The sequence below is a fragment of the Anopheles maculipalpis genome, chromosome 2RL (assembly GCF_943734695.1).
Source record: "Anopheles maculipalpis chromosome 2RL, idAnoMacuDA_375_x, whole genome shotgun sequence".
In the NCBI taxonomy this organism is placed as follows: domain Eukaryota; kingdom Metazoa; phylum Arthropoda; class Insecta; order Diptera; family Culicidae; genus Anopheles; species Anopheles maculipalpis.
In genome coordinates, this window is record NC_064871.1 from 93,897,890 (window position 1) to 93,923,226 (window position 25,337).

The 25,337-nt window shown below is 44.9% G+C and overlaps 5 protein-coding genes across 5 annotated transcripts in view; 1 reads left to right on the forward strand and 4 right to left on the reverse strand.

The window, feature by feature from the left end:
- LOC126567793 (histone acetyltransferase KAT6A-like) overlaps positions 1 to 25,337 on the reverse strand; it is a 504,467-nt gene that overhangs the window by 89,579 nt on the left and 389,551 nt on the right. The gene's annotated exons all lie outside the window — the stretch shown is intronic.
- On the reverse strand, positions 1,691 to 4,349 carry LOC126568696 (BLOC-3 complex member HPS1). The gene is made up of 7 exons (XM_050225213.1): positions 4,227 to 4,349; positions 4,009 to 4,152; positions 3,804 to 3,916; positions 2,822 to 3,739; positions 2,615 to 2,729; positions 1,939 to 2,153; positions 1,691 to 1,870 (listed from the first exon to the last, which is right to left on the reverse strand). Exons 1-7 carry the CDS (start codon positions 4,347 to 4,349, stop codon positions 1,693 to 1,695), a joined length of 1,806 nt encoding a protein of 601 aa, XP_050081170.1. The 3' UTR covers positions 1,691 to 1,692.
- LOC126568395 (exosome complex component RRP4) lies at positions 4,846 to 5,923 on the reverse strand. Its single transcript, XM_050224864.1, has 3 exons — positions 5,795 to 5,923; positions 5,175 to 5,695; positions 4,846 to 5,108 (listed from the first exon to the last, which is right to left on the reverse strand). The coding sequence occupies exons 1-3, from the start codon at positions 5,920 to 5,922 to the stop codon at positions 4,864 to 4,866; spliced, it is 894 nt and encodes a 297-aa protein (XP_050080821.1). The 5' UTR covers position 5,923; the 3' UTR covers positions 4,846 to 4,863.
- LOC126567724 (uncharacterized) lies at positions 8,108 to 23,570 on the reverse strand. Its single transcript, XM_050223991.1, has 17 exons — positions 20,783 to 23,570; positions 20,362 to 20,657; positions 16,459 to 16,891; positions 15,209 to 15,520; positions 13,924 to 14,120; positions 13,599 to 13,858; positions 13,046 to 13,528; positions 12,590 to 12,958; positions 12,393 to 12,524; positions 12,139 to 12,291; positions 11,455 to 12,066; positions 10,492 to 10,716; positions 9,271 to 9,506; positions 9,118 to 9,202; positions 8,625 to 9,048; positions 8,232 to 8,410; positions 8,108 to 8,173 (listed from the first exon to the last, which is right to left on the reverse strand). Exons 1-17 carry the CDS (start codon positions 23,542 to 23,544, stop codon positions 8,108 to 8,110), a joined length of 7,224 nt encoding a protein of 2,407 aa, XP_050079948.1. The 5' UTR covers positions 23,545 to 23,570.
- Positions 17,546 to 19,899, forward strand: LOC126567954 (peroxisomal acyl-coenzyme A oxidase 3-like). The gene is made up of 4 exons (XM_050224332.1): positions 17,546 to 17,574; positions 17,671 to 19,223; positions 19,288 to 19,442; positions 19,510 to 19,899. The coding sequence occupies exons 1-4, from the start codon at positions 17,546 to 17,548 to the stop codon at positions 19,897 to 19,899; spliced, it is 2,127 nt and encodes a 708-aa protein (XP_050080289.1).

A 25,337-nucleotide genomic window follows, 5' to 3' on the forward strand; every position in this document is an offset into this window, starting at 1 on the left:
TGTAGATGCCTGATTACCGGCCTCAACGCACATGTTCCGCGATATTTCACGCTTCCTCGTATCAATAATGATGATTATAATTGTTCCATACCGAGAACAGTGATCCATTTGTTTTGCCTAAACCAACCAGATAGGAAGATCTGATTGGTTGGCTACAGGAGTGTTGGCACACAACCTAAATGACATTTGCAACGGCGTACAAGTGTACGATGTCTATTTCATCGATGGTGTCATCCCGAAGCACCAGTATGTTTGCATGACGTTATGACGATTATTTGTGACCGTGCCTCGTGCAGCATCGGCAACATTCATCGACAGTGCAATTAGGTCTTATCAACACTAATCATACGGTATTAAGGGCCTTCATTTCCTCGCGCTGCTTAGAACACTGAGGCGTGTGAGGTGTGAGATATGGATTGGGAGTTTGGGAGGGGAGTCTGTTTACTAACCTGACTTTCCCCATGGGAAGTTTTTGTATACTAAATTGTTGATGAGACTAAGTTTATACCGAAAGATCCTATAAAGAGATCTTATAAGAGAAATCCATAAGTCCTTGTGTGCCAAGCAGTTTGTAAGTCTCATACCAGATTTTAATTTAAAGTCTTAAGGATTATATTAAGGACCAATAGAACAAAGACTACATACTAGCATCCTGCAGGTTCTTATCGTGATCAAATGTGACTAGGAAGAAAAATATTAGAGGACACGATCTAAGCTTCAGAAAATAATTCTAGCAGTGAAATCTGAAGGCCCTCTGTTCCAGAATACTATAGCAGATGCATCAGAAAACGTCCGGCAGTCCTTTACGGATTTCAGAAGACACGAGGACTAGATACTACTCATTAGGTAGCAAAGGAAGCGAGAAATGGCAGAAAAAGAACTCTCAATATTGTAGAGTGGCCTATCAGAGATCCGTTACAGCGTCAGATGAAGAACAGAGCCTGTAATACATTTCCACAAGATCTTGCTATTATGTTACCCGTCTGTATGTCATCATTGAACATCGTATTTCTTGTGATATAGACCATTCGAACACACCGATTACAATAATCCGGATCCTCGTACTATCCCCCGGATGGAATGTATTGCTTGCCTAAATTGCATATCGTAAATAACTTTAAAGTTAATGACCGTTGGGAATGAAATGGGAGGGAAACAAGTGTAGAAAGTAATGTACCTGGTACAGATATTTCGGTGGAATGTTTGTAAGGTGTACGATATTTCAAATATAAATGCGACTGAGTGCTCGAACTAGGCACTCAATCAATTGAATGAAATGGCATGAAGACAGCGATGGGAACGGTGGTGGTCTAAAGGGGTTTGTAAGTGATAGTACCTATGTATGTATGGATACAAGCAGCCAGGCCGCTTGGCGGCACATTTCTAATAAATAAAACATTACTTAGTGTAACCCGGGACAGCGTGGACCAGGGGACAGAAATGTTCTCCGCGGAAACAATCTTGCTGTCGCTGTATGCTAATCTACTGAATCAGAAATGTCTCTTTGTAGTATGAGAGTCAGTCCGGTGAGTGTGTGTGGGTGAATTGCAAAGTGCACTACAGTAGTGGAGAAAAAAAGAGTTTTGGCAGCGCTCCTGCTTGGCACTCTCGATTCGTAATACTAGTGAATACAACGCTTCGAAAATTGGAACTTACGCGAAAACAGAAACACAAACCATGATCAACCGTATCTTACAGAAGATCGATCGGATTTCCTATGCATCCCGTAAGATCCGTAATGGTAACGGCCAGCCGACGGCAATGCTCCAGCACGATCGTTGACGTAACGAGCCCGAGATGTACAAGAAACAGTTCGTAGCACCGGACCTTGCCGGACGGTGTTCGCGGGAAGCACGTTTCAATAAGCCGCCTGGAAAGACAAAAAGGCGTGCGTCAGTTACAGTGCGTCAGTACACGATGACCCAGTCCGTGGCTTACTGATAGTAGTCACCCGCCAGGATGCCGGCAATCAGCGAGGGTTTGGTGGCGGGTAGTACTGCGCCATGATTCGGCGGTTCGTTCGGCTTCAAGGTCGTACCGTGTTCGTCCTCGAACCAGAGGAAATACGCGTAGCTGAACGTCACATCTTTCCAGATCATTGACATGTAACCCTTGTCGAGATAGTTGCGCGAAAAATCAACCATCGACCATATCTGTGGGGAGAGCAAGAACAAGAAATCGTGTTTAGATGGAATGAAGTAATCAGGCAGGTCTATTTTTGGCACTAAACATCAAAATAGACACACAATCTTACTCGTTGGACACGAAAATGGGTGGTTATTAAAATTGAAGATTAATGTGCGAATAGGAATTAATATTTAATTGAATGCCTCTACATTCTTTCGAATTGACTGGTCCCATTTCTGCACTACTTGCCAAATCATGGAGAAGATGGAAGTTAAGTTTTTTGGCTCCAAGAAAGGCTCCAAGCAGTGAGGTACTTGAATTCCTTAGAGAGCCTCCTCCTTGGACTTCACTTCAAGCTCTTGACGGTAAGATGGATTTTGGTACCTATACATGTCTAAATACTATGGAGATGCCTCAGTTTTTGTCCTCATTTTAAGGGACGGTCTCACTATTTCTGCTGAAGAGTTTCTCTTCTTCCGCAACTTACCCTATTTTTAAGGATATCCGACGGATCATGATCATCCAGTGACGGTGCAACAATTCTTCCATTATAACGATCGATGTGCATAAAGTGCACCATACCCGGGAACTCTTCCATGTACGTGCTAGTGCAAAGAAACCAAAGCTTGTTAAGGAATATCCCGAGATAATGTCATATTAAGATGAATAATTAAAATCAATTTGAAAAGGATATGATCCCATGGTAAAGTTTTTCTGCGATTTCGCGCGCAAAAATACAAACACCTCGCTCAAGCTACCTTCAGCCACATCCGCAATATCGGTTACACGCTGCAGTCCATGTTCCAGCGTGGCACAGCTCGCACACAGCAACCGGAACAGTTCCTTTACCGATTCCACAAACATCGGCATGTTCGATTCAATCTTCACAATCAACGCATTGTCCGAGGTTTTAAAGTAATCCGTGTACTTGCGGCGCAGCGTGTCCCACTTCACGCCGAACGAACGGATACATTCGTCCACCTCGGGATTGTTCGATTTTACCTTCCTCAGTGCGTCCTGTGTGTGTTTCGTGTACGTATCGAGCGCATCAAATGCACCACGCAAATTGTCCAGATCGAACTGCATCTGTAGGTTTTGTAGCTTGTGCAGAGCAAAGTAAACGTCGTACAGATGGCTTGCCAGTGCGGTATGGGCATGTTCGATAACCAGCACAAGGGACACGTGTTCGAACAGGTGCACCATGTGAACAATGTGTGGCACACAGCCCGCAAACGATTGGTGGACATTTCCCTGCAAGAATACTATCTGGGACACGATACGTTGACGCTCTCTACGGCGGATATGCATTTGGCAGAGCAGATTTAGGAAGAACATATCGACGGCAGCCAGTTCCTGTGCTTGCCGGGTACTGTAGCGTGCGAGGAATTTACTCCCAACGAATAGCAGTGAATGCGATCGTTGGGAGTGTGGATCTTGCTTGAGCCGATCGGTGGCTGCCTGTAGGGCGGTCACTACCGTATTCTTCACATCCACATTTACCAGCAACTGTTCGATTGCTTCCATTAGTACGCCCTGATTGACGGCGTACAGCTCTCGGTAGGTTAGAATCAGATCGGTAAGATAGTCGACTTTGCTTGCATCGCTTTTAATTCTGAAAAGCAGGTACGTTAACGAATTAATAGACTGTTGAGGTATGGAAAAGGGCTTATCCTTACGAGAAAATATTCGGTCCACAGATATATTTGGTAAATGCAATGAAGGCGCCCAGCTCTCGTTTTACCAGCTCGACCTCTTTAGTGCTGATTTCCAGGAAAATGTACCCTAAAAACTGTACAAAAGGCCCGTAGATATATGAAGGAGGAGAATCGTAAACCGCCGTTGCATGGCTCAGCGCTTGTACGGCTTCCTCGCTCAACTTACCTCATCGAACACGACGTTCAGGTTGTTGTCCATCTGGATGGAGGTATACGCATTGTCGAACTGGCACATCATGATTCTTTGTGAAGCCAACAGCGGACTGAAGATTTGTATCAGAACATTCGAATTAAGCTCCTGCGTTGGACACTGAAACACACAATTGAAGAAAGATTAAATTAACTGTATAACCGAGACAGTTCCTCCCTTGTTGTTTACTGTACCACTGATTCCTCCTCCAGCAGTCCCAAATCGTAAGCCTGTTTGGACATTTTTTCTCGCATCGCCTCATTGAAATTGTGATAGATTAAATCGTTCGTTTGATCAAACACCAAAATACCCTCCATCTTCGCGTGTGTTGTTTGAGGATAAAATACAGGAAAACTCTACGTTAAAATTAAGTACTCAGTACGTCCCCCGAACACCAACAAAATGACAATTTGTGGGTGAAAATTTTTTGGGTTCAAAAAGCGAATGCAAAACCTGCGCGCTGCCTGACGTATACATCAAGCGGTATCAGTTTCCGATTATCAGTGCGAGCGAGATGGCCGGTGTTGCATTGTTGCTGTTGCTTTCTCGCTTCTTTCTTGGGTATTTGCTTTTGTGCGCATTCGTAAACACACGGTGCACTGTGGTCGGACACCGCGGGATGCGCTTTTGACAGATTTGTAATCAAAAAAGGTAAAGAAATTATTTTTGGAAACTGTGCAAAAATTTATGTTATTTTACCTTAACCCCAATAAAAATATTTTAAAGGTGAATATACTAATCAATAGAGAGATAAAAAAACATCAAACTTACGGTATTTGTACAATCTTCGCTGCAATTCAGCTCCAAGATTTTTATTAAATCCTCCCTAACTTATACCTCCAACGATCGCAAACGATGCTGCGTCAGAAAGGCAACATCCGCCATACATTCCGGATTAAGAAGCTCCGCTGTTTCGTACTTTAGCGACTCTTCGTACGCGTACAGTATGCTCGTGTCGTAAAGCATGATCTTGCAGTGTGCCAAAGCGAGAATGCAATTCCTTAACCGGGCAATCGTTTTACGATCCTCCTTCGTCACTACATCGTCCAGATTTTGTGTGAAACCTCCTCCACTTCCTGAAAAAGAGGTGGAATTTTATTACTTATTTTGAAACTAAATCTCCTGGCACGACGCCCGCTTACCTTCTCCTTCACTGTTCATCATCGGTGATATCCAGATGAATCCATTGTTGCCGAGAATTATTGACGCACCGCAGGGCAAATTATGAAAATGTGTTTTCCTCCGTTGAATCAACGAAGGGAACACCTTCACCAGTATGCCCTGGGACAGTTTGCCGTACTTTAAGCTGCGCGTATGTAACGACAGCACACCATCCGAATGGACATTCTGTACTTCGGCCGATATCAAATCACCCTCCTGCAGGTATTTGCGCATTTGCTTCTCATCTTCTACGCCACGGCGACGCAACTCTCCTCCGGGCAGATTGACGGAAGACAGCAATAGAACCGAATCGAGCCGAGAGTTTGTGTCGACCTTCCAGCGTTTTTCCTGCACCTCGGTTACGCGGGCCACTATCACGTCACCGATCTCACCAACGTAGCGACCCTTGAGGGCTTTCACGGTGATCAATTTGTTGACCTGTACCATTACACCCGCGACTGATGATTTTATTACATCGTCCTCCATGTACGTACCATGGCCGCTGGAACAAAAGGGGGAAGAACCGGTATTAGTTAGCTGCCGGATGGTGCCGGATGATGGTGGGGGGGGGGGGGGGGGGGAGAAGTTAGGTGCTTCTTACCGCATAAAACCTTGCTGTGTCGTCACTACCTCACCGGGTGTAAACAAACGTTGGTTCCGACCATCGTCTGAGAAGAGTGGAATGTTAACGCGATCGGACGCTAACCGTATGATAGGCATGAAGTTCATCTTTACTATTTCTGTTCGAAAACTGGCCACAAAAACGTGTGAAATTCCGCGACAGCCGATTTTTGTTTACCCACGCGCGGTTTTATTTTGACAGCATGTCTTCTACGCTGCAGTGCTGCCATTTGTGTTTAGCTGTCGTTTTCGCTACTTGTCATTTTGTTGTCAAAATCAAAATAACGTAAACAAAAATTGCTTTGCACGAGCACCAACGAACATTTGTAACGAAAAAACGAGTTGTAAAGTATAACATCGTAATAATGTCGCTAGATATAGAAGATTGTGACGAAGAAATGCAGCTCCTAATCGCTGATTCGATACAACTTGCCGATGAACTAGTTACGGTAACCGCCGTCGAAGAGCTGCAACGAACGCGCCACACCATCCTGAAGGACATCGAATCGGATGTAGAACAGTACGCACGAATGATCACCACCTACAAAGAATCGCTCGAACGATTAGCTCTACTAGAGCACGGTGTACTGCACGGTTTGAATAAAGTTTCTGCCGCACCGGGCGAGATAATCGGACAGCTGGATAGTCTCGAGAGCAAAGTGGAGACACTTGGCGAACAGTTACGTGAAACAATCATTTACCTTCCACCGAGTGCAATATCGAAGGATACGTTTGCCGTAATCGGTGAGCAGCAGGAGCGGCTTTTAGAGCTCGAACTGCAGCTCGACCGGATCGGTACGCTGATCGACGGCAATCAGGTCCGGGAGGTGGCCATGACGGTAGCGTCCGTGCAGCGCAAAACGAACAAACTGATGCAAGATATGGATGGAATACTGAAGCTAAACACACTGCAAAAGCAAACGATTGTCGGATTTTCAAACAGAATCTTTCACGGCAACATAGCCTAAATCGTTGAAGCGTTGTTCGCTTGTAATATTTTATATAGTGTAATTTATTCTGTCGACAATTGGGCTAAATACATTATACATTTTATAATATCTCCTCACCTGTCAGCAGTTCTGATCTCTCTGTTCGATTTGGTTATCCTTTAGGATCCCTCCTTTCCCATCTCTTCCCTCTTCGCGACAAACCTGTTCTACACTAGTGGATTAGCGAATCCACTCCGACTTCGACGTATAAAAACCGGAGTATACTCCGAAATAATTCCAGTGTAAGCTCCGATACTAACGCGGATCGATTTTGTTTGTGTGTGTTTATGTGTCTTTTCATCCATATCGTACACTTAAAGGAATAAACGTTGAGATACAATCAAACGGCGAAAGGAAACTTCCAAGGCAAGGCAGAATAAAAATACAAAAGCATATAAAAAGGCAAAATTAGAAATAAACAATGTGCCCGGTTCGTATCACAAATGACTCACTCACTACTGCTATACTGATTCCCTCCTTTATTGCCCCCACTCTTATTTGCCATTTTTTTCCGCAACCCAAGGCGCGTTTAATGAATGGTGCTGCACGCAACATACGTTTAACAAAAATGGTTATTTAGATAATAAGAATCCTTTCCAATGTTTCTCTCGCTCTATAGCTGTTAACAAATTTTAAAAAAATAAAACACATAATTGAACATAGTAATTCTCACTAAAAGTGTCATCTCTAGTACCATCAGGAGGCTCTTAGCCCGAAATGTGTAGCGTGTATTGGTTGTTCGCGGTCTTTTTGATGATTACAAACGGAACGTGGAAGAAGCTACAAATCATATAACGTCATATAAAACAATTTAACACTCTAAACACATACAAATTGAACTTCTTCTTCGCTTTCATTTGAGCTTTCTAACTTAAAAGATACAAAACACAATCACAAACGTGCAAGGCAGCAGAAGAAGAAGGAACTCACTCAAAAAAAGGCTCCGAAAGGACACCATGAAACACACGTTTTCCCTAGTCTTTTATCTTCTTCGATTATTGCACCCGATGCAACCTTTCCCACTTTCCAACTTAAAAGTACAGAAGAAAAAGAAAAAGGAAGCCAAAAAGTAAAGAAATACGTACAGTAACACAAACTCAGGAATAGAAAAACGAACACGGGATGCACACTACGGAACGGTGGAGTTTGAATGGAGAGTAAGACGTGATACTTTTTTGTGTTAGCAAACCTCGTCCTCGCGGTATATGCGGAATCCGGAAACAGGATAGATCAGGAACAGCAGGTGTGGCTTTTTTCATCCTCCTGAGTTGCGTCGTGATTTTTTTAAATGTCTGTCCACTTACTTACTGCTGCTGGTAGCCTCCGGGTCCACCAGCAAATTGGTTGGGGTTGTAGAACTGTGGCATTCCCTAGAAGAGAGACAAATTAATGGAAAATGCGAGGAATGCAGGATAAAATCTACACTACCTCAGCTACATTGTCCGCTTGCTGTTCGGCTCCACCGGTATTAGGTGCACCACCGGGAACGAAAAAGCTTCCCGAAGAGTTAGGCATCGTCGGAACGGTTGGTGCCAGCACGGGTTCCGTCGGTTTGCTTGGAGCCGCACCTGAAGGGTTGAACACATCCACGTACGATCGTTTCAGAGCTGTTGAAATTTAGAAGATTATGAGTGGATTATTTTGGCCATTATGACACGAAAATTCAATTGGGGGGGATCTCCATAGGCCACCGGCCACGAGAGATTTCAAAATCAATGTTTCAAACTTTCTTGAGCGTTTATCAAATTTTGAGATTTTTTTACTGTTTCACATCGAATTAGAAATTCCCCATGGTCCGGAGCTTTAAGAAGGAGCACCTACTTCGATTGCGTTGCATTTTGTACATGTTTGACTGCAGCGTGGGAACTTTCGTCGGTTCGCCCACAGGAACTCCCGCGCCAGCACTACTGACAGTTGAAACATTCGATTGCATCGGTTGTAATGGTCGGTTTTCCATCGGATTGGATTGTTGCTGTTGTTGTTGTTGTTGTTGTTGTTGTTGTTGTTGTTGATATACGACACCACCGGCATTTTGCGATTGTGGAAGCGGTCCAGAAGGCCCTCCTGAAGAAGTTATTGGTACTCCTCCCGGGGGACCCATTTGCGTAGGAATGCCGACAGCCGGAGCTGCTGGAGCAGAAGTTGGGACAAGATCCGACATCTTGGGCGGTGGTTTGTAAGCTTCTGCTTCTGTCTCATTCTCGTCCGTATTTACCCAACGCTTGGACACTTCGTCCCAAACAATCTACGAACACAAAAAGAATGTTTAAGTTCTCTTCTTCAACAACAAAAATTATGAGACGCTCTGGGATACCTTTGGATTTTTATCATCGGGCAGTATCATCTGATTTTTTGGCTTTAAGGAAAATTTATTCCAAATTCCTCCGAACCATCCAGATCTGAAACAGAGAGAATACAATTCAAATTAATTCAGCTATTTTACATTTAAAAAATAATCTCGCCATACCCTTGAGCACCAGCTGGCCCAGCGGCAGCTTTTCCATCCTTGCCACCAGGAGCTTTCTTCGCTTGTGTAGCTGCATTTTGTGATTGTTGCTGTGGTTTATTACCACCGGCCGCATTCATACCGGCCTGCCCCTGACCACCAACTCTCCCCTGTGCCGTCCGCTCATCATCCGTATCATCACCAAATCCGGGTCGCTTCGAGACCGAATTTGGCATTGAGATCGTCGGTTTCGGCGCCTACACCCGGTGGATTAAATGTGGAAAAGGGGTTAAAGCAAGAAGAAAAAAACAAGATCATTAAAAAGAAAGAAAGAGATTTATCCTAGAAAGTTAGGAAAACAATGCACATAAAATTAAACCAAAACTCGGGGAAAAAACTTAAAAAAGTTATGCAAAATTAAATGCATAATAAAGCTTAAAATAAAGATAATTAATTAATTATTACGAGGAGTAAAAAAAATTAATTCCTCCGATATGAGAGCAAGCGTTCTAATAGTTTCTAAGATCTAAACACGGTTATCTCCCTGCCCTATCTTTACAACGGTTCATCGATTGCGTACGTCAGCAAGGTACGCTCGGAACCACGATTGGAGTCGACGGAGCGCCGCCTACGCCGCAAGCTACCAAAATCCTTTCCCTCAAAGTAATCCCGAATTCCCTCATCGATTACAGCCTTCCCTCCGTCACTGTTTTCTCCTGAATCGCTACTTTCCCCGCTGTAATTGTAATCCTTGAACCGACTACAGAAGGGCATATCAATCGGATACGTTCCGTTGTAGACGACGTCCCTGGTCGCTAGGAAACCTTCCCTTCTGCTGCGTGCTGTATAGAGATAAGCTTTCGAAAGCTTCATTGCACTACTTCGTCGTCGCTCGGGATACATCTGATTACTGACTGGCAGTACTGCTGTACTGGTGTTGGTGCCTCCCGTTAGTGAAACCTTTCGCCGTTTTTTTCTAACCTTGCGCACCACTAGCTGACCGTGCGGAGCATGGTTTTGCGCGCCGCCGTGATTTAACACATCAAACTGAACATGCTTGACGGGCGACACTACAGGAAGCTGTCGTGCTTGTCGTCGGTGACGATGTTGCTGATGTTGCGGAAGCCTTGGCACATGCTTGTTAGCACAATAATTACCACGAAACGTTTCCGAAAGAGGCGAAGAGCTAGTAGTAGCACTAGTATCGCGGGAGCGATTGCCAACGGGTTTAATGCTACTTACGCACGCATCCCGTTGCTGGTGAAACTGCTGTGTAACGCGGTGATAATCGAATGTTGCTGCGAGCTCTGCCTGTGTCGCATCGATCGCAGGCGAAGGCGACAATGAACTACGATCGCAATCTTCCTTCTGATCTTCATCCTCTTCATACAAATCGTGTTCCTCTTCCTCTTCTTGCTGATAGTGATGATGATGATGCTGCTTCCATGACTGTTCCGGTGATCGTAGCTGCATTCCGTATTTATAGGGAGGAAGTAAGGCGTTTACACAGTTTTATGTGTGTGTGTGTGCGCAGAAAACACAAATTCGATCCAAACCAACCAAAATCAGAACAGCGAAATAAAAAAAAAGTACACAATAGTGGTGGGTAAATCCTCATTATTCCCGGAGCCAGATTAATCCATTTTCGAGGCATGCCGGAGTTTACTGTGGATTTAATGCGGAGTTTGCTCCGGAGTAAAGCGGAGTTAAATCCGGATTAATCAGGAGTAGTCCGGACTATTCTCCAATATTGACTACGGAGTGCACTGCGGAATCAATGGCTTGTTTACTACGGATTACTGTGATACTATGAGATGTCTATACCATGATAGTATGATTAATCTGCAATTGATTCCGCAGTGCACTCCGGAGTTAATATCAAAGATTTCTCCAGATTTAACTCCGGATTACTCCAAAATAAATTTCGCATTAATATGGAGCAAACTCCAGATGCACTCTGGAGTTCCCACAACTACTACACAACGAAACATAATGCTAGCAGATTAGATTGCAGCCAACAAAACGAAAAAGGGACTGTAAAACAATGTCTGCGATAAAGGCACCTAGCTTATACCCAACACAAAACTAAAAACAAATCCGTTACGTTCCCGAGCGGATCTTGTATTGAATATAAAAAAAAAACCCAAAATAAAATAAAATGATAACTACAACAAAATTCGAATAAAAATATTAAAAGCAGCTAACCTCACTGTTGTTACCAGCGGCAGCGGCGCCCCAATATCCTGCATCATATGAAGCCGGCATCGGTTCATTATTGTTCACTGATGGAGCTGGTGTAAAGTAACTAGTTCCACCCATCTGCTGCTGTTCCTGCTGCTGATGATGATGTTCATCGTAGCTATTGTATTGATTATACTGCTGATGTTGTGGTTCATAATTATCCTGAAGCTGATGCTGCTGCTGCTGTTGCTGTGGGGTCTGAGCATGTGCATGTTGTTCGACCGTTGGATCAAGCAACGATTGCTGGTTTATCGATTCGTAACCCTGATCATAGCTCGGTACAGGCGGATTTAGTTCGTACGGTGCGACAGCATTTGGCTGGTACTGTTGGCCCGGTTGACCCGGTTGACCCGGTTGGTCACTGTATTGTAAATTAAGCTGTCCCAGCTGTTGACTGATTTCACTAAACTGTTTGTTAATGTCGTTCGTGTCCTGTTCCTGACCGGAATACTCTTGAGTTGGTGCTACACCCACAACTGCCTGCGATTGATCGCCAGCATATGCGTATCCGGTACCGTAATCATACGCTGTCTGACCATCGCCGGCGTTATTGTAATGTGAGGCACCACTTGATGACTGCAAAAAGAGAAAAGAAATTGGCAACCACTCAGTAGAAAGATTTACGAGCAAAAATAGACGATTGCTTACATTGTTGAGGAGTATTTCGTTTAACTGCTTCAACCATTGTGGATCTTCCACGTTTGCATAAACATTCCCACGACCGGTATTGTTCACCGATTCGTCCAGCGCTTTCTCCATCACCGGATCGTAATACTTCAACCGATCGCCCAGCGTGTACACCTATAAGTGAAAAAAATGGTATTGTTGCTTAAATTATCCTTCACTTAGATCCTTCCACCGGCCTTCATATGGCAGAACCGGGGCAAAGAATGGAATCTTACCTTGCGCACAAAGTCAGTATCGAATCGGTAAGGGTCGTGCTGTATCTGATCGGCTATTTGTTCCATATAGAGCAAACATTTTAGCTGCATACCCTGGTCAAGCATACGACACGCTAGCAAGTATTTGAAACGCTGTAAAAGAAAGCAAAATTCTGGTAATTTTTTTTCTACAAGAATTGGCTCACCGCAAAGCTTACCTGCAATTCGGCAATTGAATAGCGATCTTCGTTCAGCGACCGCGCGTATTCGTAAATTTCTGTCATCATGATGGACTCGTTCGTAGACAGTTCGCGGAAGGAACGATTGTGATGAGCGGCACCAAGTAGCACCAACCGTACGGTTCCATTGTGCCCACCCGCGCCATCCTGCTTCACGTCAGCAAACCGTCCAAAGGCCACATCGGACAGGAGGTAGCAAAAGTGTGCTGCGTACAGGTCACCCCGATGCAGCAAGGTATCGCCGAGCGTTGTGATCGACTTCTTGATCAGTTCCGGTTTGGCGGAACTGTTTGACATTAGCATTGCGAGATGTGGTCGCCAATCGCCCCACTTTTCATCCAATACACTCTGGCGTGTGTGAGAATCATAGAAATATAATGCAACACAATTTGAAATTTCTACTTCATGTTGAACACGTGCGACCATCTTACTTACCGTTACTGAGGCCGGAGTTCTGCCACTCAACAGCTGATACAACGTTTGCAGTGGATCGTTCAGTGTTAGCTTGTTGGCAAACTTCATCATCACGTTTGCATGCTGCCGAGAGTCAACCTTCGACGCGAGGAACAGTGCGTGTCCCCAGAGATTGTGCTCTGTGGCCCATTCGAGCGCTTCGCTAATGTTTCCGTACAGCAGATAATTGCGGAATTTGTCCGTAATCTCTAACTCCGAGAGTGTTTTGGGTGACACCGCTTCTGCTAAGGTGTCTTTTACCTGCTCGTCCAAAGAAGCATCAGGTGGTTCTTCGCTGTCCCCTTCCTGGCGGGAATCTTCCTCCCGTTCGGCAGCTGCCTGCGATAGGGACGAATTGCGTCCACTTATATTGGCAGAACGTGTCACACTAGCTTGAATCGATTCGAATGGATATTCTTCCTTGTTGCGCATCAACAGTTCGGAGATATCGGTCCCGACAAATGTCTGTGTGGAAGAGAACAATTTGATATATTTGATCTTTTATAGCTTCTCTAACGTGTTCAGTAGTACTTACGCCATTTTGTCTTAGTAGTAGAATGATGTAGTTCCACAGCAGCGAGAATGAGCTGCTCTTTACGCCAGCCGCTAGTGAGGACGAATGAAGACTGTTGATGGAATTGCCTCGCGATTTTATCAATGCCAATGCACCATTACAAGATGGGCCTTGGCGAAGCTGCTCTTCGCAGAATTCAATCACTGACTTTTTATGTGTTACACCCTTCACCAGTGGGCCCGGGTAGGTTTGGAACAGTTTTTTACTTGCATCGTTGTATCCTGAAATGGGCACATTTTACTCTTTTAATACATTCTACATTTATGATCGATTTTTTTCTACCTACCTAAACTGTATATTTTAACCGTATCCGCCATACCGTTCATCGTTAATCGATTTTTGGTCGAAATGAGCAAACCGGCGGACACGCTTACGATGGGATGAATTTCGGGGAACTTTCGGGGCGTCAAGCGTTCCGGTTCCATCATCGACAGTTCAGTGCCGTGGTCCGGTTTTATAGACGACGCATCAATTTGATCGATTCTGATAAGGGATCGAAGTATAAATATATAAATAAATAACGTTCAGTTGATTCGTAGAATGTTTCAAATACTGGATAAATAAGTCGATTTTACGACCATAACGTATGCATAAAAAAGCGACTTTTTTATACTTGCAATTTCATTTTTGTTCTATAAATCCTTAACTTAAGAGCACAAAGTCCAATCTTTATCACGTCATATTCGATCGGTCTTTTGCCGGCACTTAAGCCATCAGTGTCAAAAAATTATTGAAACCCCCAGAATCCCGAAAAAGCTCATTTTTCCAGCCTCGAGCTTCAAGTCGATAAGAACACCTTTTTGTGGTACTTTTTGAAACATGTTAAAGGTCAGAATCTGATAGATATTCGACCGATCGTATTTCTCCGACGGAAAATAAGACACAACGGTCGATTTTTTATCAGGACCGGGTTGAACAGACGGTACTGTTTGTACCGCAAAGAGTCTGTTGTCGTCCTAGCTACTGAAACTTACCAGCTAAAGCTCTTAAATTTTACCAATAGGTAGACCCAGTGGTCTATCGGCGGACCGACCGCCAGGAGACAGCATACTTTATGAGCTCATGAAAAATCGGAACATTTCGTTTTTTTAATGCATACGTTATTCCGAATTCGATTGATTATCACTAGTTCCTCAACAGGAATCATTTATGATGTAAAGATATTTCAATGCCAACCTTCACACAACAGTAATCTACGGATATTCGAAAGCTTGTAACATGCACACATCCTTGTTTCGCCAGGATTATACTTAATTTATGTGTCATTATTAAGGAAAATAGATCAAGCAATACGAACGACATGCACTATACCGATAAAATGATGACCTACGCAAAAAAAAACAAATCACAACCAAACAACGCAAATGTAAATGAAATAATCGTATGACAGTGTGCATATAATATATAGTACAACAACACTACTGAACAATACCACGTATAAGCATGAATGAGTGTTTAGAGCGCGCTTTACCCCCACGATACAAACAGAGAACAACCCTAACAAAAAATCGTAACTTTGACTAAACCCGCATATCTAAAAAAAGGAATGAAATGATAAAGTTGAAAAGCACCTTGGTTGAAAGTATCCACCCGCTTCACTATGGTAAGTTCGGTCCATTGCCAGCGATGTGTTGGCCCGCTGATGGTGCAGAAGTGCTTGATGATTATGCTGCTGTGTTTGCTGCTGGAATGCATGGTACATCGGTGGCAGTGATGACGGCTGACCAGACGCATCGGTCAGATAGCTTTGGTCGAGCAGCGAACCTGGGCCGGCTGCACCGGTTGCGGCCGCCGATGGTAACGATTGATTATTGAAATGGCGATGGTACTCCTCCGGATTGTACACACCGGGCGGATGCATAAACGGTGTGGTCCGATTAAACCTGCAGATGGAATAGAGCGCATAACCACACAACTACACTGTAGATGGGCTTTCTTCTTGTTCTTCTATGGGGACTACAAGACTTCTAAAGGTCTTTCAAATAGCTTTGCGCTTCATCCGACACGTAGAAGCAGGCCAGCAAAACAGTCATTCATATATGTATGCTAATATTTTAAGCATCCCAAGTACTAACTGACACCTTGGTGAAACTTGAAGATGAAAAAGCATTCCTAAACTTGTTCTAATCCTTGCCACATCTCTAGGCAAAAAAAAAGCGTTTGCGATCTTCTAATTTCAATATTTTTGTCCCTGAAAAGTGCAATCGAATGTGATTCGCCCTGGTAGTGTGCAAATATAAAATGGATGAATGTCCAATTTCAAGTCGTATGAGCTGTACCGGTATGGGATGATCGTCGTTAGTGCAAAAAAAAAAGCAAATAAAAATGTTAAAAATAAATGGAAAGAAAATTAAGATAACCTCACGCGATTAACAGAACGTTAAAAAAGAGAACCGGCATAGAGCCTATGGAGCCAAGAGAGCATGACAATCATTAATGCCAGAGATAAACTAAAAAAATGCTTAAGATTTTAGTACGCGCACACGCCACAGAAGAGAGATTGTAGTGCAAGAAAACACACACACTTGGTAGAAAGCATTTGTACGATTGTTCAACGGTGAATAGTAGTAGAATGCTTCTTTTGTAAAGATAACCTATCATTACTAACGGTCGCTTATATTTAGTATAACAATATAATACTATGAGTAATGACAGACTATCATGTTTTCTTAATCGTAGAACACGTAGCCCATTTTGGAGGTCCCGAACGAAGGATCACACTTCACCACATAAAACAAAATTAATTCAAAAATACACACTCACACACACGCACACCCCAACAAATTGTATGAACTACTAGGACGGCCGAGCCAAGACTTACCGTTCCTTGTCATTTGCTGAGCTGCGCCCAGAGTGAACCGACTCACGCCCATCGGTAGTTAGCAGATCGCGCTGCATCTGGGTTGCCTGGATCTGCGCGTAATACGTACGGTACCATTCAGCGTACGCTTGTGGATTCGTACGCCGCAGTTGTTCGTAATACTGCTGATGTTGAGCATAGTAACTGTACGGATCGTAGTACCCACTTGTTGGACCATAAGCACCAGCAGCAGTACCAGCACCGTAAACACCAACACCACTGCCAGCTGCACTCAGGTACTTGCTGCGATCCTTCTCCTTACGATCGTCCCTTTCTCGGCTGTCTCGGGTGCGATCGCGATCGGTTCCATTGCGGCTGCCAGTACGATAATCTTCCGGATCGTAACGACGATCGTGACGATCACGACGCTTATCACCTTCACGGTAACGATCATCTGAAGGAATAGTGAGATAGAATGTAGGCGAAAACATCGGTTGATTGTAATGGATTATCGTTAAACGTGAACAAATCCCAATCCTCTTAAGATATCATGCAAGTCCTATTCCAGGCTTATACCAAAACCAGACAAGGTTAGATCAGGTGACCTATATTGGAACCTGAGGAAAACGATGTTCTGGAGACGTGGAAGTTCTCTGTCACACACAAACCACATTAGTCATATAGCAGTAAAACTGCACAAAAACGATACGCTGTAGCTGATTACCGGCCGTACAAAAATCACCGAAACCTCCACGCATCTGGATACATAATCAAATGTATTCGAGGGTTAGCACCTTAGTTCATATCCGTCGTTTGCGACAAAGTTGCCACCCCACATAAATAATAATTTCAATCAAGCGCCATAGAGGAAAGCAAAAAGTGCCTTAGCTTTAACGGTTTTATTTCAAATACTAGCGTCGAAATGGTTTACATAGACAGCAGATAGAATCGTATGCCAGCACATAACCGTCGTTTGCTGGCTAATGCTTCGTCGTTGCCTTCCTGGTGTGCCATGATCACAGTCGTCAATTAAAGCTTCTACTTGCCGGAACTATAAGTGAATAGTTTACGTGTGTGCTTCATCTCTTCTTGATACCGATACCTAAAAATGGTGTTGACCAAGTTTGCAGCTAATCGGTTAGTTCTAGAATTTCCTACAATCCTTAGATCGGTTCAGAATAAGAAATAGGAAGGGTTATTCTTTAATTTTCTTCCCTTAAAAAATATATCCAGCCCATCCAAGATGGAGGAACTGTTGCAGGATAATCAACTGTTTTGCCCACTGCCCAAACATGGACCACTTGAGGTTTACCGTAGCGATTCCACCATCGACTGGCGCAAGATGCGCCTTTCTTTTACCGATCAACGTGCTTTTGAACTGCAACGTCGTCTCTATCGACTGTTTCGAACCGGAGAACCTTTTATACGAGGCCGGACTGCACGTAATCTTACCACCGACGAACGACGACGATTAGCAATGGTACAGCTGCAACACCTTCAGCGCGAACGTCTCTTCGACTATGAAACCTTTACCGAACGTCCGGATCTTGCGTCCATGTACTACGCGACCATTGCTGAATATGATATGTCACTGTTGGTGCGTCTTACCGTCAACTATCTGCTGTTCACAGGCGTTATACGGATGTTTGACGAACCCAATGGTCGGTTGGCTCATGTGATCGAACAGACGGAGGCTGGCCAGATTACGGGTTCGTTCGCGTTAACAGAAGTTGGACACGGGACAAACGCTCGCGCAATTCGAACACGTGCCACGTACGACCCGGATAATCGTGAGTTCATCCTGCACACACCAGACTTTGAAGCAGCAAAATGTTGGGCAGGAAATTTAGCCAAAAGCTGCACGCACATGATTGTATGGGCGCAACTCTACACAGCCGATGGTCAGTGTCACGGGGTTAGTGGATTTTTGGTGCCGATCCGTGATCGATACACGCTGCAACCCTATCCAGGATTATTGGTGGGCGATTTGGGTGAAAAAGCCGGCCTAAATGGAGTGGACAATGGGTTTGTGACCTTCCGCCAGTATCGTATTCCGCGGGAAAATCTACTAGCACGATTCGGCGACATTAATGAGAGGACAGGAAAGTTTGAATCGGCAGTTAAAAGTGCTACTGAACGGTTCGCCCTATCGATGGGACCACTGGTGCTGGGTCGGGTTAACATATGTATTGTTTCACAGACGCTGCTCGCCAAAGCGCTCACCATTGGCATTCGTTACTCGGCTGTTAGGCGTCAGTTTGGACCTGGAATTGACGATCAAGAATTGCCAATACTGGAGTACCAATCACAACAGCACCGACTACTACCTCATCTAGCTACTTGTGTGGCACTAAAGATGTTTAATCTATGGTTTTCACGTGTGTCTGGTGAGGCGCAGGTCCGTATGCTACGTGCCGAGCCGATCGAAAGTGAACTGCTGCTCGAGATACATATTGTGGCAGCCGCCGTTAAACCTATCTGCAGCTGGGCAGCCCGAGACGGTATACAAGATTGCCGGGAATCATGCGGCGGACATGGTTACCTTCAAATGGCGGGATTAGCAGAGTTAAGGGTAGACAACGACGCGAACGTCACATACGAGGGTGAAAACAACGTACTACTGCAGCAGGTCTCTCAGCAATTGATGGGTATTCGAACAAAAGGCGATTACGCTGCATTTGCGCTCATGTCTCCTCTAGGATCGATGACGTTTTTGGCCGAGTACGAGCAGATTATGCAACGACGGGTAGAATGTACCACGGTGGAACAAGTTAAGGATATCAAAGGTAACATTCATAAAACATACCCCGCAGAATGGAATTACATTTTAAGAAATGTTTCGTTACTTAGTTATCCTCCAAACGCTCAACTGGCTCACGGCTTACACACTGGAACAAACCTATCGACGCGCTAATGGGCTACTTCAACAGGGAGTGCATAAATTCGATGTACGCAATAATACGCAAATATTCTACGCTAAGGATCTTGCCATTGTGTACGGGGAGGTTAGTTTCAATGTATCCATTCCAACCAATTTTACTATGAAAATTCACCTTTTCACCCCCATTTCAGCGTACAATATTTAGTGCATTTTGTACCTTTCTCAACACGATGGAACTTGCTCCAGAGCGTGTGTATCTAAAAAGCCTAGCCGAACTCTACGGTACCACACTGCTTCTAAAACATATGGCAACCCTTCAAAGCGTAGGATACTTCGATGTCGGAGCTTTTCGGCTCGTGCAGGAAGCGATCTTGCAGCTGCTGCCGATAGTAAAGCGAGACGCAGTGGCAATGATAGACTCACTAGCACCGCCAGACTTTATACTTCATTCCCCACTAGGTGCAGCGGACGGCAATGTTTACGATCGTATGGAAGCGGAAATAATGGCCGGACAGGATGTTACCGGGCGTGCAACGTGGTGGTATGAGATAATACCGACTAAAGAGTCTTCAAAGTTGTGATTCAACAAGGGATAGCTATGTTCAAAATAGCATATCACTGTTGTTATTTTGAATATGGAAACTAAAGAGACACGAAATCGTTGATAAACTTTTTATCAGTGCCAAATTCCTAGGAAGGAAGACACGCCTCACATATTGTTGATGACAACATATTGTTGGACCAAATCCGAGTCGTACCAGTTCGGGTATCAAATTTCTCCTTGGCATATGCTTCGTACACATTACGAAGAAAAAATAGTTCTCCAAAGAACTATGCCAACCAAGAAAAATAAACTTTTTCTCACGCAAAAAGCTCTCGATTGAAATTTAGAACAAAATAAAAATGATGAAATATTTTCAAAACATATTGACAAGCGTACAGTTTAGGATCAATGATAATTATTGACCTCCATAATCTTAATACACTTTTCACGTGGATTTCGATTCAAAAGTATACATAAATGATGTACATCATTCACTCACCTTTCCTCCGCTCATCACCTCGGTATCGCTCCGAGCGTTCCTTTTCCTTCCGCTGCCGCCTTTCGAGCGTATCCCGATCGCGGTCTCGTCCAGCGCCACCACGACCATCGTCCGTCGGTCCCCGCTCGTCTCGCTTGCGGTAGTAGTCATCGCGACTTGAACCACCGTACCGTTTGTCTTCCTTGTCGTATCGGGTCGATCGTTCGGTTTCGTACTTTGAACCGTCGGTTTCGTAGCGACTATCGCGATCATACTTACTATTGCGCCCATAGCGTTCGCCACGATCGCGGTCGTATCTAATGAAGTAGAAAAATTAAAACATATCATTAACCTCTTTCTTTCTAAGGGTACGGATGGATAGAAACCCATTTTTCTATTTAAGAAGAACCAACTCATTTCACACATTCCCCATTTGACTGACCTGTTTCGTTCACGATCACGATCGCGATAGTCATAATCACGATCGCGATCCCGGTCCCGGTCACGTTCCCGATCGCGTCCATTATCCTTCCGTTGTTTGTCCTTCTCCCGATCACCATTGGTACGGCGTGATCGTTCGTGTCGTTGCGATGAGCTCGGCTCGGCTACCCCACCACCACTAACACCCGCCACACTAACACTCGTGTCACCACGCTCCCGTCGACGGCGTTCGTGCTCGCTATAGTCGGAATCTTCCGTATCGTACCGATCTCGTGAACTTTTGCTTTTGTTCGAACGTCGAAGATGATCTTCTTCCCGGCGGCCACCTTTCGAGCTACCACCGGCCCCGTAAAATCCGCCCTTATCGCTTTCATCCGCCGTGGATGTGTTGGACGGTTCCATGCGCGACGCAGTGTCGACAGTAATGTTTGATTCTGTTTCCAATGCAACAGGGCCACCAGAAACAGCGGCATTTGAGGTGGGACCGGTCGCAGAAGGGATCGGATCGGCATTTCCTCCCACTAACGAATCTTCCCGCCGATCGTCCGGATTTTCTCCATCCATTACCAACTCTCGTTGTTCCTCGGGCATGTCAAGTGTTGCTACGGAATTGATAATTCCCGAAGCGGCGCTCGTTACGGGAACGGCGCTCGATACAGGTGCGGGACGATCATTTTCTATCCCACCGCCAGGCACAACTCGTTGCTGATTCAGATGCGTGTGATTGTCATCTTCGCCTGGAACGCGGTAAAGATTACGATCGCTCATATCGACCCGCCGATCATGATGATGGTTGTGATGGTGGTGATGATGGTGCAGATGATCGTTGCGTGCGCTGGTGTTAGCAGCCGTGGACATAATCGGTGGTGGTGCCGTTGTTGCAGCATCCGACACTTCCCCATCCGCCTGACGTTCAAGCGAAAGATCTGACACGTTCTGCAGATCCATACCGGGCACCATACGGTTCAATCCTGGTGGTGGTTCTGGGAAGCTTTGTCCTACTATTACGCTCGTCGTTACAAACGGCTCCGGTTGCTGTTCGTTCTGTCCCGGCACGTACCGTGAAAGACCAGGCGGCGGTAGTCGACCTTCGTTCGCATCACCAGGATTCGTTTCTGCCTCATCTGATCCGGTCGCTTGCAGGGTACGGGTGCTGGCGCCACCCATCGATGTAATTCCTTCAACACCATATCCATCCTCCGACAGATGACCCGTTTGAAGATATTGGTTGCGATCGTTATTCGGAGCAATTTCCTGATTTTCGATCGATGATTGCTCGCTACGTGTTTCGATCAGAATTTCTTGATTTTCCGGTGTTAACGATTCTATGTTATGTTGCTCCTCTAACGGAGCTGGTTGCAGTAGCGCTGGGTGTGCTGTCTGTTGTGGGTAAAAGAATCCTCCACCCGTATTTGCCGACGGTGGTACAATCGTTGCAGGTGAAGGACCTACGCTTGATAGTCCCGGCGTGGCCGTATGAGACCTTGGTCCGGTTCGTTTGAATGGGTTCGAGCCAGCAATTTGCATCGCTTTTGGTGGTGGTCCACTCACCATCGGTGGTCCAGCGGGCAAGGATGTCGGTGGAGGAGCTACCGTGGGATTATCGACCGGAGGAGGTGGCAAAGGTGGTGTCGTAGAGGACGTTTTGGAAGTGTGAGAGAGTGACTCGTTTACAATTGGACCTGCTGCAGCTGCCGTTCCAACGATCGAGGGAGGTGGTGGTGGAAAATTTTGCTCTCCACGGTAACTGCTTTCGAGCAGACCGTGACTTCCGGTTGGTTCCTGTTTAATGCTTAAAGCTTCCAGCACCTCATCGAGCTTATCAGGAACGGTCTGAGCGGGTGTCGGGGTCGGTGCCACAAAAGGTCCATTATTCATCGATCTGTTGCTGGCGGGTATGGATGTGTTGGGTTGTGCCGTACCTCTACTATCACCGCTTGGATCACTCTCCAGCGAACGATCGCTAGACGACACCTGACTCTCGATGGACCATTGTGGTGAAAGCGTTTCCGTCTTTAAACGCTGTAGCTGCACATTTCCCGGAGGTAAGGTGCCTTGCTGAGGAAAGTCTTCATTCTGCGACAGTTGCTTTGGAGCAATACTTTCGTCTGGCTGCATCTTCGAACTCCCAGTTTGCTGTGACGGATTGGAAGCTTCCGGTAAGGTCCAGTTCCAGCTGTCGTTGCCCGCCGTTGTATCAAAACTATCGGAAATGGTCTGGTTAAAAGTCGGTATCAGTTGGGGTGTTGTCGATGCGGGTGGATGTGATACGGGGGGAACCGATTGTGAGGGTGGTGCATTGAAAAAATTATTTGCCGGCGTGGCATACGTAGGTTGCGGTGGCTGCGCGTAATTTGTGGTCGCATATTGGTTAGCGGTTGTAGGAGCCATCATCGTTGGTTGCTGATATCCGGTGTTGGCTTGCGTGTAGTTCGGCATATAGTTGTGATTGTGTTGATCCATACGGTTGGGCGGCCCGGCCAGGTACGTTCCTGGCCCTGGAGTCATCTGCTGCTGTTGTTGTGGGGGTTGTTGATATTGCGTTTGTATGTGTTGCTGAGGCTGTTGCGTTGGGGGCTGCTGGTGGAAGTACGTGTTGGGAGGAGCGGTCGGAGTTGCCTGCATGGAACTAATCGTTTTCGGCATCGCAGATTCCACGGCCGAACCGGAGTTATCATTCCAATCGCCCCAATCATCACCCCAACCGTCCGTGTTGTTGTTCATGTTCGTAAAAGCGGCCGAGGCAGAAAACTGTTCCGCCATTCTTTGGCGGTGGCCGGTGAAAGCCGGTCCCCAGTAAAAGGAGAACGAAAAATTCTGCTGCTTATTGCTAAACGCGAACCAATTGCTGCATGGCTTAGCAGGCGTTGTACAATACTAAACCTACAAAGAAAAATTGGGAAAATTGAGTGCATTAGTATAAGACAAATTTTAACGACAACTTTACGCAATCAACAATAGTGGTGGGAACTCTGAAGTGGATTAATGTATCCACTTCGACTCCGACGTATATAAACCGGAGTATACTACGGAAAAATGAGGATTTACCCATCACTAATCAGCAATCCCAATAACGTAAATACACTGGCGTTATCAAGAAAACAAACTCGATATCATAGTATGAGAAAAAAGCACGTTAACGGGAGAAGCATTGCGTATCGTACACGTTGGATAATTTGCTACGTGTCACACCTGCCTCGGTGGTATATCGCTACAAAAAAAGATACCGTCTTACTGGCACTATCTTCCTGAGGATTTTGAACGTATCGTCTCATGAACCGGGTCTGCTTTTTAGTGAAAATATGGAATACTTTTTCCACAATTGCCATGCTGTAGTATCGTAAAGTTTCGACCGCATTAACCGAACAAGGACAGGCAAACACTTTCATAATCACCATCCATAGAAATTGTTTGCAAAAGTGTGGTGGGGGTTTTGCTGCAATCGAAAATTCAATTCGCCCTCCCCACTCTGCAAGAAACTGCTTTTACTTCGATCGATTGAAATGGAGAGTGGAGCTAAGAAACTGGTTGGAAACAGCATGCAACTGGCAGGCGCTAGAAGCTAGGTCAATGGATACAACCACCGGATCATATGGAACAGTTCAAGGCACTTTTCAAGGATGCATTTTCAAATGTCTGGTATGCAGACGGATGCTTTATCAATGCGGAACACGGTTTCTTCTATACTATCTTAAAAAAAAGCACGGCGAACTTGATAAATATACCAATTCCATATTCCTCCAGTCGTAGTCGGAGGAAGGTTTGACATTTGTCCCACTGGCTACTTTCAATAACATTGAAATCCTTGAAACTTTCGTACCAAATTGCCTGGAAATATGTTTCACATTCACTTGATTCCTCTATCACACCGTGCTGGCAAATTGCCCCGGGTATTCACTATCTCTCATCGGTGGCCGGATTTTCCCAGACGCCGATGTGCCAGCATACATTTTCACGTACCTGGTGCTGCTTTTCTTTTTTTGCACTTTTAATGTTGACGATCCTGAACGGTACACACACAGAGGGTACGGCACTTTCGTATTACGTGTCTAACCCGACTAAAACTAACGATTGCACAATGTAGCCCAGACACGGAACCACGGGATTTTACACGGCACAGTCCCGTTAGATCACAGACGGAAAACAAAAAGAAAAACACGGGACAAAATTCGGGCTGTGTGGAGAGAAAACTTGAAATTCTTTTCCACCGTCGAAAACAAGAAATGAATGCCAAGTTGGAACTTTCATTCGGAGAATGACAAAATGCAATCAAAGCTGATAGCAACAATGGTTACAGTACATGGTTGAGCGATTGTAACTGGGTTTTGAGGAATAAATATCTAATTTAAGGACAATGTTTTATTATTTCAGTTGAATTTCAATTCAAATATAAGTAATAATGGATTTTCAATCCAAAAACTAAATAATTTTTTCATTAAATCGTGTAATTAAACCATTTAAACATTTCGATCTGTGTGTATAAGTTTTACTGACAGCATCCAGAGCTTTTGCAACCCAGTGAAAAAAGACACGCAGTGTATTGACCAAAAATAAGC